The sequence below is a fragment of the Drosophila obscura genome, unplaced genomic scaffold, assembly GCF_018151105.1.
Source record: "Drosophila obscura isolate BZ-5 IFL unplaced genomic scaffold, ASM1815110v1 contig_186, whole genome shotgun sequence".
NCBI lineage: Eukaryota > Metazoa > Arthropoda > Insecta > Diptera > Drosophilidae > Drosophila > Drosophila obscura.
Genome location: NW_024542774.1, coordinates 8,506,939 through 8,519,355, shown reverse-complemented (window position 1 = coordinate 8,519,355; position 12,417 = coordinate 8,506,939). Strand labels below are relative to the sequence as shown.

The following is a 12,417-nucleotide window of genomic DNA, read 5'->3' as shown; positions in this document are numbered from 1 at the left end:
ATGCTAATATAAAATGTCAGCTGTCTGTTGCCGAGTGGGAGAGAAAAAGAGTGTGGTGAGGTGGTCTCTCATCGTGTGTGTGTGTTTGTGTGTGACGAGCGTCACGAGCGTGTTCCGCCGGTTCTTTTTCTGCACCCTAACCCTCTCCCTCTCCCGAAATATGAATACTCTTCCTTCTTTTCTTTCTGGGTTGCTTGCAATTCTACAATCGCACTCTCTCGTGGCCTTCTGGGTTGATGCAATTTGCAAGAGCATTTGAAATCTGACGTGTTGACAGCAAGAACAGCAAGCACTACCCCTTAAACAAAATGTTTAGGAACTTCACATATCATACAAACGAACACAAACATAAATGTGTCATTCTCAAGGTGCCCTTGCCACTGGCTGAGTACCATGAGGAGTGAGTACCTTTGCCAGACTAACTAACCGGTTCCAAAAATGATGTGAGTGTATTTTGTCAAAACAATACATTTCCCTATCAAGATATCAATGACCTTCGGCAATGACCTCTAGGTACAAGCATCCACGCAGCACAAGAGACAAATAAGATAAGCAAAAAGTTATCGGAACAACTCCATTACCAAGTGCGAATTGCATTATTCAGAATTTAAATATAACATTTCAAAGGGTACCGAATTCACAGTAACTCTGAAGCTTTATCAAATCCAATCAAACCGAAATAAAAGGTAAATCATGGTGAGACCTCGTCCCTCCCACTTTTCAAGATACATACCTTAGCGAGAGAGAGCGAGAAGATCGAGAGTAAGTCAAACTCGTTTTGCAACCAACCAGATATTCACCACAGAAGTACATGTACATATGTATGTATGTGCACCTATGTACATAGTATAGTCGAATGTCCATACTTAGCTTTATACAATACATAGCTTTATATACGTAGGTTTTCAAGAGTGTTGTTGGGGGGCTCGTCAACATCACACACGGAGAGAAGAGCATACACATACTCGTACACTTTTGCTTACATTTTTAGATAAGTATTTCATAAGAACTATTTTCTATTTCACGTGGGCATTCATATTTAATAACAATGTGGCTAGGTTTTCAGTGTATTAAACTCTTCCTTTCTCTATTTATTCCATTTCTGTTCATCCGTATCTACGGTCGTAGTGTTGAGTTGATTGCCCTAGGGCACTTTAGTCTCAATTGTCTGCTCTCCCGACACTTGGAGGAGGAGGCCTGCCGTTTAAGAAATTCTAGTGGTCGGACTGGAACTAAGGGTAAATTGAATCCGATTGAATCAACCCATCCAATCCAGCCAGCGACCAGATTTGCAATTGTCTTTGAAAGCCCAGGAGCGGAAACCATAATTGAATCGTGTTAATTTATTCCACTTTAGAGAAACAGAGCAAGCGAAAATATTCCTCAATTGAATTGCATTCCGGGGGCAGCTCTCTCGCTGTTACGGGTCGGTCGGGTCTGGTTCCACATTCCATATGCAAATGGAACAATAAAGCTAAATGGGAAAGTGTAAACAAAGTTAACTTGTTTTTTGTCCGCTTATCTGCGCAGTGGGTCTTTCGGGGGCTCGTCAGTCTATAAAGTGCAAGTCTGAACGATATCTGAGATAAGTTTCAGATGATTACTCAGCCCTCAAGTTTTCTAATGACACGCAATAGTACGCTCTAATCTGATGGTAATGTAATTCGAATCCCTTCCAGTAACATGATCGGTTTACATTGCCACTAACATTAAACGGTCTGCTATACTGCAAAACCTCAATCGAGCAGAGTACCGTTTATTGTTTGTTTATTCGTCTGCCATATGGTTTGCCATCCGATTACATGGGTGTGTACGTCTGTTCAGGTGTCTGCGGTATAAATACACTTAAGCAATTGATCGACTCTTATCACAATAAAATTGGCACTGCTGGCACTTTTCTGCTGTTACTAATAGCACAATTTGTTTATCGTGTATTATTTTCGTTCCGTTGAAAAGCTCTGCGCATGCACGTGTCTAGCAAAAAAAGGAGACCGACAGACGCAGGAGCGCGCGGCATACAATCGGCGTAACGGAACGGCAACGACTGACATTGACAGCCAGCCCCAAACGGACACCCAAAAAGGAATGACGCAAAAGAAAGATAAGTCGCGAAACTTGCGCACCCTGCTAAGGAGGGGTGCTTGTCACCCAGGAAGGGACCAGCAAAAGGAAGTAAGAAAGAAGTCAAGTCATCTCATAATTACACATCCTAAAAGTATGCTTTACAATCGAACCCAGATTTGAAATGGAAAAATTTAACAACAATTTTCACACGTTGTTCGTATAATTTACGTATCCGTGTGTCACTGCGGTGAAGTCATTGATCTAAAACATTTTATGCTCCGGTTTTGGTGGGTCCGCATGTGACAAATTCAAATAAAACCGGCACATGACGCCACTAAAAATGACGAAAGCATACCCAAAGAGAGCACGCAAACAACAGGAAGGTAACCTCTGCGGTGTGCGTTAAGAGAAAAAGATACCCTAGAAAATTACATAGATGTTAGCAATATATTGAATAACTTAATGATGTTTCTGTATCAGACTTAAACAATCTTGTCGCAATGCAAACAAACTGAATATCAAGGCATACTACATGCTGTGGCTGAAACTAATATACCCTCTTTGCCATATCATAACTAAAGCTTTCGCTGTGCTTGATGACATCAGCAGTTAGCTTTTGCTAAACTGACTCATAGAAATGGGTCAACATTGAAGCACCGAAGTCGTCATACACTTTTTCAAGTCTAAAATTGCAAATATATTCAGACCTACCATAGGCACACTATGCATACTTAATTTTTATATCTAATACATAATCATACCATCCGCACTTCTGCAACAAAATGTATGCTAGTTCAGTAATACCCCAAATTAAAAATAGTTATCTGCAGCTACAGTCGACAGTACAGTACAGTACAACGACAACGATCGTTCCTCTCCTCATTTCGCACATCATAGCGCAAGAGCGAAAGCTTTGGAGCTTTTATTGTTCGCATTGCTTCCCGCTCTCCACCCATTTGGGTCGTGTGGTTGCTTACTTCGGCGGCAAATGAGCTCCATTGCGGCAGTTCCAATCAGAATCTCAATAAGCGAGCAACGTAAAGCGAAAGAACAACAATCATGACCATTGGTGAGTACCTTGGTGTGGGTGGAGTGTGTGGAGTGCATAGAGCTATTGGATAATGGAATATATTAATTGGGTAAGCTGTGATACAGGAAGACAGAGCAGAGTGGCAAGTGGAATACAATGCAGAGAAACTTTTGGCCCAACGCCCAAAGCAGAAGAAGTAGAAGAAGTGTGTCGGCATTTATTTTCCTTAAATCGAAAACATCTAAATGAAGCACACAAAGCATATAAATCATCTGATGGCGAATATTTTTGATTTTTGGTCTATTTTTTATCGTGTCAATTTATGCGCTAAATACATGTAAAGTAGTTTTGGGGAGCTGTGAAAGACGTAGGCAACTTTCACCTTGTGATCATCCAGTTTCAATTATCGTGCAAATGCGGAGAATATAAAGTTTTGTTGCCATTCAAAGTGTCCGAAAATCAGACTGAGTCACACGTCTTCGCCTTGAAATCTACTCTGGTAATAATCAATAAGAATGCGCTAGGGAGGAACCTGAGGGTCAGCGATGAGAGAGATGCCCCTAAATGATGTCATGCGACAAAGTTTGCTTGGGAAAACATTTCGTGTAACAAACAGATAGTCAAATGTTCGTAGCTGTTCGAGTATGGGTAACAGACCCCATAAACCTGGCTCACCTCACTCTTGAGCTATAAGCTGGGCAGGGCTGGGGCCAGGGGCTGGGGGCTTGAGTGGAACGGGCTAGAATATTTCAGAAAGAACGAACAGCGATCGGCATGACATCACGCCGAATGCCGCTAATAAAGAAGCGAAAACAAAAACAGACGCTAACAATTCTAATATACTACATATGTATGTATATATCTATATCTGTTGTGGTATACATAGAGAATATAGAAAAACATAAAAATAACAGCAAATTCTTTTGCGGTACAGCCTGTTCCAGTTAGATTCATTCTGTGATTTGTGGCAGATGTTTGGCGATCAAACAGTCGAGAACCACCAAACATTCCCACTATTCAGATCTGAGTACAGTTGCAACAAAAGCTAAGCGAATGCCTCTTTCCTCCCCAGAAATCAACACACCCGATAAATTGGAGTACCAGTTTTTCCCGGCCAACGGTGGAGTGTTCACCTTCAAGGTGCGCTCGCCCAAGGATGCCCATCTGGCGCTGACCCCCTCTCCACAGGAGAGCGGACCCATCTACGAGATCTTCCTGGGTGGCTGGGAGAACAGCAAGTCGGTGATCCGCAAGGACCGCCAGAAGCCCGAGTTGGTGGAGGTGCCCACGCCCGGCATTCTGGACGCCGGAGAGTTCCGCGGCTTCTGGGTGCGCTGGTACGACAATGTCATCACTGTGGGCCGCGAGGGCGACGCTGCCGCCTTCCTCTCTTACGATGCCGGAGACCTGTTCCCGGTGAACTTTGTTGGCATCTGCACGGGCTGGGGTGCCAGCGGCACCTGGCTGTTGGATGGTAAGTTATAGGACTGCAGGATCACAAAGTTCTCCTGAGCATAACCCTTATCTTATGCTCTTACAGACTCTGCCCCATCGGCTCCGGCCATAGGCTTTTCCGCACCAACCGGCAGTGGTCCCGGATGCTGGGTGCCCGCCGCCAACGGAGAGGTGCCCCCAAACTCCATGCAGGGAGGATTCGACGGAAGCGAGCAGCTGTACATTGCACGCGCCCGCCACGAGGGTGATCTGATTCCCGGCAAGCTGCATCCTTCGCACGGAGTCACCTACATTGCGTACGGAGGCGGCGAGCACGGACACGGCGAATACGAGGTCCTGTGCGCCGGCGGCGGCCAATGGGTCCCCGTCGAGGCTGGCAACATTCCACCCAACGCCCTGCCCGCTGGCGAGACGGCCGAGGGCGAGCCCCTATTCATCGGCCGCGCCACCCACGACGGCACCATAACCGTCGGCAAGGTGCAGCCCTCTCACGGCTGCTGCTACATCCCCTACGGCGGCGAGGAGCTGGCCTACAAGGAGTTCGAGATCTACGTCGCAAACTAAATGTAGCGATGGATGGATGACGCCCTTGGGAATCTCCGAATCTCTGAGGAAACACGCACTGAATCAGAATTGTTTATCTGCGCGGCTTACAGTTCAACTGGTCGCATAAATTATGGATTATATTTATTCTTGCATTTCTATTCAATATTGTTAACGAATCTCGAATCAACGTCCAAAAGTTTATAATTTTGTTCGCACAAATTGGTAAAAATAACAAACAAACAAACATTGTATATGTTTAAGAAATATAATAAAACACGCCCAAAAGTAGGCACACAAAATTTGGGAATGTCTCTGATGAAATAACTGATGGTTGAAAGAAACATTCCCCATGGTATGCAGTGAATTTGCAATTTTTGTTTATCAATCAAACAATTAAATCAACTAAACTATAATTAGAACAAAAATTAATTAAAAATAGTAGCTTGTGCCCTCGCTATTAATACAATTATTTATAATTGGAAAAACAAATGATACAAATTGAAGAAAATAAAATTTGAATCAGAGTTAATTGACAACTCCTTATCCTCTAATTTATTGATGGTCTATGTGTGAAGTTCGTTAGCTCAAGAGGCGGCCAGTGATGGGCAAGAGAAATCAGTTGGAAATGGAGATACAGCGACGAGTGTCCCATAAATATTGCAAATTCAAAAGCATTTCGAGTAATCTTCAATAAATTTGTCAGTCGAGTGGAGGGGGCTATCAGCTTAGACATGCATGCCTACAGATAAGGATAAGGATAACGATTGGGCCTGCCTGACCCAGCCGAAAGGAGGGTATAAATACTGTGGGGGATTGTAGCTGGGGCAGCACTACTGAAATGGGAAAACTATTGACACTACTCGTGGCCCTCTGCCTGAGCCAGGCGATCGGTGCTGAGCGTAAGTGAAACTATTGGCTGTCTCCTTGCACCCCCATATAATATCCTTTACGCATCACTTGTCCAGGCATCGTCAACTGCTATTGGGGAACGTGGGCCAACTACCGCAGCGGCAATGGAAAGTTCGATGTATCCAACATCGACGCTGGCCTGTGCACGCATCTGAGTTATTCGTTCTTTGGCATCAAGGACGATGGCAGCATTCAGTCCCTGGACACGTGGCTGGACTACGATTTGGGCTTCATTAGCCAGGCCGTCGGCCTGAAGCGTCAGAATTCCAATCTGAAGGTCCTCGCCGTGGTCGGCGGCTGGAACGAGGGTTCCATCAAGTACTCCTCGATGGCCGGTGACTGGTACAAGCGCCAGAACTTCATCAATTCGGCCCTCGATCTGCTGCGCAACAATGGATTCGATGGCTTGGATCTGGACTGGGAGTATCCCAATCAGCGTGGTGGCAACTGGAACGATCGCTCCAACTTTGTGACCCTGCTGCGTGAGATCAAGGAAGCGTAAGTCCACAGAGTGCCATTACCCTAAGAATGCCCTGCATCTGCCTTACCTTACCCCGTTTTTTCTCCACTAGCTTTGCTCCCTACGGCTATGAGCTGGGAATCGCTGTCGGTGCGGGAGAGTCGCTTGCCAGCGGCTCCTATGAGATCGCCAATATCGCCCAGCAGGTGAACTTCATCAACGTGATGACCTACGACTTTGCCATGGCCTCCGACGGCGTCACGGGCTTCAACTCGCCCCAGTGGGGCGTGGAGAATGCCATCAACTTCTGGCTCAGCCAAGGTGCGCCCGCCAACAAGCTTGTCCTTGGCGTTGGCACCTACGGACGCAGCTTCCAGCTGTCCGATGCCTCCCAGAACTGGCCCGGAGCACCGTGCCGCGGAGCCGGCAATTCCGGCGCCTACACCGGCGACAACGGCTACTTGGGCTACAACGAGATCTGTTTGAACAACTGGCACACCGTCTTCGACTACAACAATGCCGCGCCCTACGCCTACTCGGGCGACCAGTGGGTCAGCTACGACAATGTCCTCAGTGTGCAGTACAAGATGGACTTTGCCCTGTCCAAGAATCTGGCCGGTGCCATGATCTGGTCCCTGGAGACCGACGACTACCGCGGACAGTGCGGCGAGTCCTATCCCCTGCTGAAGACCATCAACAGGAAGCTGCGTTGGTAAATGCTTTGGGATCGTTCGAGTACGAGTATAAAATAAAAAATTTGTCTATTAAAAACATGCCTGTTTACTATTTTGGGTTCGATACACTTTTGGTTACCATTATGTGGCTGATTATTTTGGTATCAGATGAGTGTTTCCATACTTAATGCTATGGAAATTAGAAAAAACAGATAAGGGAATAGGGCAGTGAAAGTTAAATACTAATGAGATGATGGCTATACCATCGGAGAGCGTTAAAAAGCGAGCATAGGTTTTGTTTTTGATCCAACGTGTTGGCAGTTTTCTAGTTCTTAGATTTCTCAATTTCACTTGTCCAGACTTGGCTGATCTTTGCGTACAAAGATCTCTCAAGTCTTTCAAGTCTCTGCAGTTGTGTGGCATATTTTGAGGCTAAAGTTGCCAAACAAAACAACTTGAGAAACCTTTAAAATGTGTGTGCCAGAAGTGCTTTCTCGTATCGCAAGGATTGCCGAGTTTCGATTTATGGCCAAGCACACGAGCACAACTCAAGATGCACTCCACTGGAGGAGGGTGCAAAATTAATATTTATTAGCATAATTTAATCTCAAATATGTGTAGGTACATGGGCAGATATCTCGACGTTGACAGTTGTTTGTTTGGGCACCTGAGATATCGGTGGCCACTTGAATAGCTGAAATTTCTTCAATGGATGCAATATATCAGGAAACTGTTTTGCTTTACGGCGATTACGATCACTAGGGGGCGACTTATCTATTCCACAAATAAATTTCATATTCCAAAAGATAAGAGCTCTTCGGGCTTCGGGGCGGCCCTATATAATGGACGCCAAGGCAGCCCCCAGGTCAGAACCTCTTCAGAGCGACTACACCATGAAGCTATACACATTCTGGGCACTTGCAGTGCTCTGCCTCTGCCTGGGTCTTGGCCAGGAGGCCAGCAGCGAGAGTAAGTGGAAAGGGGAAAGTGATTGGGTTGAATGATCTCTCAAGCGAAAGCCTTTAACCGATTCAACTCCTGCAGAGCTGGTCAACTGCTATTGGGGCACCTGGGCCAACTATCGTCCGGGCGATGGCAAGTTCACGCCCTCCGATATCGATCCCAGCCTGTGCACCCACATCAGCTACACCTTCTTCGGCATCGGCGATGCGGGCGAGTTCAAGTCCCTGGACACCTGGCTGGACATGGACGATGGACTGGGTAAGTGACCGAAGATGTTCGCTTTCCTGCTGGAGTTCTCTATGTGCCCACTTTTTGGGGGGAACAGGCTTCATCAGTCAGACCATTGCCCTGAAGCAGCGTAATCCCAAGCTGAAGATCCTGGCCGTAGTGGGTGGCTGGAACGAGGGCTCCATCAAGTACTCGGCCCTGGCCGCCGATCCCGGCAAGCGTGCCACCTTCATCTCCACCACATTGGCGTTCATCCAGCAGCACGGATTCGATGGCCTGGACCTCGACTGGGAATACCCCGGACAGCGCGGCGGCAGTGAGGCAGATCGCGTCAACTTTGTGACCCTTCTCCGTGAGATCAAGGAAACGTGAGTGTGCATCCAGACGGCGTTAGGGCTCCCTTCTTAGATCTTAGATCTCTCTTCCACTGCACACAGCTTCGATCGGTACGGCCTGGAGCTGGGCATTGCTGTGGGCGCCTCCGAAAAGTCGGCGACCATTTCCTACGATATTCCGGCCATTTCCCAGCACCTGACCTTCATCAATGTGATGACCTACGACTTCCACATGGCTCTCGATGGCTATCTGGGCTTGAATGCCCCCCTGCCCGAGGTGACCGAGTCCATTGACTACTGGCTGGCCCAAGGTGACTGCAGCAGCCATGTCCCAGTCGAACCTATTAGCTCAATCGCTCCTCCTTTGCAGGTGCCCCCGCCGAGAAGCTGATCTTGGGCATTGGCTTCTATGGCCACAGCTACCAGATGGCCGATGCCTCACAAAACTGGCCCGGAGCCGCATGCATTGGCCCTGGCACCGCTGGCGTGTACACGCGTGAGAACGGCTTCATGGGATACCACGAGATTTGCCTGAACAGCTGGCAGACGGTGTTCGACCAGGAGAACGGTGCACCGTACGCCTTCCAGGGCGACCAGTGGATCGGCTTCGATAATCCCGAGAGCATCGAGATCAAGATGAAGCTGGTGGAGTCGCGCAACCTGGGCGGTGCCATGATGTGGTCCATTGAGACGGACGACTTCCGCGGCCTTTGTGGGGAGTCCTATCCCCTTCTGAAAACCATGAACCGTGCTCTGGGCAAGGAGGTGAGCGGCGGCGGAGGCGGTGGCGGTGGGGGTGGTGGTAGTGTGACCCCTGCTCCCACTCCTGGTCCAACTCAGGGCGGCGGCAGCGGCGGTGGTGGATCCCCAGCTGGAGATTGCTCCACCGATGGCTATTTCCTGCACAACAGCGACTGCAGCAGATACTACCAGTGCGTCGGTGGACTCCGATATGACTTTGAGTGCACCCCCGCCCTCCATTTCGATGTATCCACCAAAACCTGCAATTGGCCGGCAGAGGCCAACTGTCCGTACTAAAAATAATGCACAAATAAAACCAACTGAGAGATTAGTTCGATTATAAACACAGATTTCTTCAAGTGGCCCAAAAAACTGAGCCCCCACAGCGATTCTAAGATAAACCCAGATTTATGACTAAACAAATTCCGATTAGATTCCATTCAGCGAATATTTGGTGCTCATAGGAAGTACTTAGAAACTTAGTCACTTAGTCACTGCTCGGCGATCAGGCATCAGGCATAAAGGTAGAGTTGTCCAGAGATAAAGCCTCAACAAACTATGAGTCAATTTCAATATTGCATTACTGATAGGGGGAAACAGGGCGAGACTAATGCATTTGTTCTCGAAACCATAAAGTCCCCCCCCCCCATCCCTTGCCCTACATTGCTCTTCCATTGAAATGGATATCCACAGGTGTTGCGCATTGCACACACAGTAAACCTGTGGATGGGGATGGTGGCCTACCTGTGGGTTATGGCAGTCCGTTTATGGTTTAATAGAGTCACGCAGTTTAATATGAAATAATGATTTATTCTTTTACCAATATTTGCTTACGACTTGTAACAGAGAGAGAGAGAAACCAGCCAGAAGGCTGCTAGATCAGCTGTATTCAATAGTTGTACCGCTCTTACTCATTAACCCATTAGCACAGATTGATTCCTGCTTGTTCTGCACATACAATATGCAACAGGAAAACACACAAACAAGAATACAAATGCAATTCCCACTGCTTTGCTCCTGCTTCGCCAACTGTTAATGTTAATGTTAATGTACACTAAGTGTACCATCTGATTTATGTGCTGTCAATCAAGTCTTCTTTGCTTACGACTCGACTTGAAATTGGGAATACAGGGATACGGGGCAACGTCAGTATATTTTGGATTTTCTCAAACTATGTATTATTGCTAGTCCTTGAAATTTCAAGTTTTATTTTTTTTTAATTGTGTTAGTCATGCGGTCACTTAACTGTGCGTTTGTGCTGATGTATCTTTATGGTCTGCGGCTGTGCGGCAAAGGAGTGTAAGTACACAGAGAGAACGGGAACGGCAAAGAAAATCGCAGAGAGTAAATTACAGTTTGCAGATAAGATATTCTGCCAATACGATTTGGGAGCTTATTACTACAAGAATTCGAGCAAATTCAAGTGGACGGAAATCGACCTTAGGCTCTGCACGCATTTGGTCTACGGCACGGGCGTCGGTGTGGATGGGGAGACGGGCGAAGTGAAGGTCACTGACGAGTATCTGTTGTTCGAAAATGGTAAGAAAGCAATATTGATAGAATCTTATCTAATCAACTCAAACTTTCTTAGACCTTATGAGCTTCTCTTCCTTGATCCGAAACGAAGAAACCCTCTTTACTCCCACTTCCTTGTTCCGGAATGAAAAAGTTGACAAGGTTCTGGGCACGATCGGCGGATGGCCAGAGGAGCCAAGCGACTTCTCCAAAATAGCAGCGAGCTCTGCCAAGCGCGAGCGGTTCGTAGAAACGGTGATCGAGTTCATATACGAGTGGCGCTTGGATGGCATCCAGATCGACTGGCGCTATCCAACGCAGCGCGGCGGCAAGCCCGGGGATCGTATGAACTTTGTTAAATTGCTAAAAGAGTTAAAGAGCAGGTACATACGCTCCTGCCACAGCTGCTGTCCCGTCACTAATCGATCCGATCTCGTTCTTCCTTAAGGATCGATGCGCATGGTTTTATTCTGATGGTGGCTGTTTTGGGGCGTACAGACAAGAGCACCCTGGATTGCTATGACATTCCCAATGTGGTCAAGAATGTGCATTTTGTTAACCTGATGTTCCACGACAATCGGGATCCGTTTCAGATGCATCTCGGATATAACGCCCCGCTCGCTGGCAAAAATAACGTGATTGAGTCCATCATGCTCTGGAAAAAGCTGGGCAAAGCGCCAGCGAAGCTGATCATGAACATTCCGCTCTTCGTGCGCTCGTACCTTAGGAAAAAGGGGCAGACAGACGTCGGTTCCCGGTCCAAGGGTCCAGGACTAATGACGAACCTGACCAACAAGGCCGGCTTCATGACCTACAACGAATGGTGTCCCCAGGCAGGCACGTGGATGAAGAAATTTGACGAGCAGGCACAGGTGCCGTATGCCTTCAAGGGCGACCATTGGATTAGCTACGAGAATGACCGCAGCATCTCGGCGAAGATGATGCTGCTGAAGTCGCAGAATCTGGGCGGCGCCATGGCCTGGACCATCGATTCGGATGACTTTACCGGAAAGTGCGGAAAGAAGCACAGCCTCGAGCGCGCCATATTGGCAGCCCTCGAACCGGATAGGATCCTGGTGGACGTGGAGCCGACAACGCCGCCCCCACCCTGCCCGGAAGATGGTCTGTTTCCCCATAGCGAGGATTGTCAGCTCTACTACGGGTGTTCGAATGGCCAGCGATTTGACTACGAATGCCCCTGGAAAGAATTCTACGACGCGGCCAAGTTCGAGTGCAGGCCCATGAAAGAGGTCAAATGTGAACGATTGGAAGCCGCACTAGCGGCAAAAAAATTACGCAGTCGTAGCAGTTCTCTTGAAAAATCGTTTATTGTGGATGCAAAAAACATTGAATCTTAAAATTGTCAAGTAGCCCAAACACAGATCTTATCAGCTCAAGTACTGTCTCAAATACTTATTTAATATATAATATCCAAGAGAGAGTTTTCAATTTACGTTTTACTTTGCTTCTCCATGTGGTCTGGCCATAGTGCACTCG

At 47.3% G+C, this 12,417-nt stretch overlaps 4 protein-coding genes and 1 long non-coding RNA gene across 6 annotated transcripts; all 5 read left to right on the top strand.

The window, feature by feature from the left end:
• The first annotated feature begins 260 nt into the window (after positions 1-260).
• On the top strand, positions 261-1,218 carry LOC111073607. The gene is made up of 3 exons (XR_002607726.2): positions 261-443; positions 514-584; positions 644-1,218. It is a non-coding gene; the product is annotated as an uncharacterized LOC111073607 (long non-coding RNA).
• Positions 1,219-3,025: 1,807 nt separating this feature from the next.
• Positions 3,026-5,394, top strand: LOC111073543 (C3 and PZP-like alpha-2-macroglobulin domain-containing protein 8). 2 transcript variants are annotated; one of them, XM_022365892.2, is made up of 3 exons: positions 3,026-3,133; positions 4,167-4,568; positions 4,635-5,394. In XM_022365892.2, the coding sequence occupies exons 1-3, from the start codon at positions 3,124-3,126 to the stop codon at positions 5,111-5,113; spliced, it is 891 nt and encodes a 296-aa protein (XP_022221584.2). In that variant the 5' UTR covers positions 3,026-3,123; the 3' UTR covers positions 5,114-5,394. The 2 variants fall into 2 exon arrangements, with proteins under 2 accessions (XP_022221584.2, XP_022221583.2); XM_022365891.2 differs by lacking the exon at positions 3,026-3,133 and having other exon boundaries at positions 4,133-4,568.
• A 502-nt stretch (positions 5,395-5,896) lies between these two features.
• Positions 5,897-7,235, top strand: LOC111073548 (acidic mammalian chitinase). The gene is made up of 3 exons (XM_022365900.2): positions 5,897-5,994; positions 6,061-6,502; positions 6,577-7,235. The coding sequence occupies exons 1-3, from the start codon at positions 5,934-5,936 to the stop codon at positions 7,178-7,180; spliced, it is 1,107 nt and encodes a 368-aa protein (XP_022221592.2). The 5' UTR covers positions 5,897-5,933; the 3' UTR covers positions 7,181-7,235.
• A 784-nt stretch (positions 7,236-8,019) lies between these two features.
• Positions 8,020-9,760, top strand: LOC111073552 (acidic mammalian chitinase). The gene is made up of 5 exons (XM_022365917.2): positions 8,020-8,107; positions 8,183-8,359; positions 8,427-8,697; positions 8,767-8,975; positions 9,035-9,760. The coding sequence occupies exons 1-5, from the start codon at positions 8,032-8,034 to the stop codon at positions 9,700-9,702; spliced, it is 1,401 nt and encodes a 466-aa protein (XP_022221609.1). The 5' UTR covers positions 8,020-8,031; the 3' UTR covers positions 9,703-9,760.
• A 779-nt stretch (positions 9,761-10,539) lies between these two features.
• LOC111073538 (chitinase-3-like protein 1) lies at positions 10,540-12,373 on the top strand. Its single transcript, XM_022365882.2, has 4 exons — positions 10,540-10,704; positions 10,768-10,944; positions 10,997-11,303; positions 11,369-12,373. Exons 1-4 carry the CDS (start codon positions 10,677-10,679, stop codon positions 12,276-12,278), a joined length of 1,422 nt encoding a protein of 473 aa, XP_022221574.2. The 5' UTR covers positions 10,540-10,676; the 3' UTR covers positions 12,279-12,373.
• Positions 12,374-12,417: the final 44 nt, after the last annotated feature.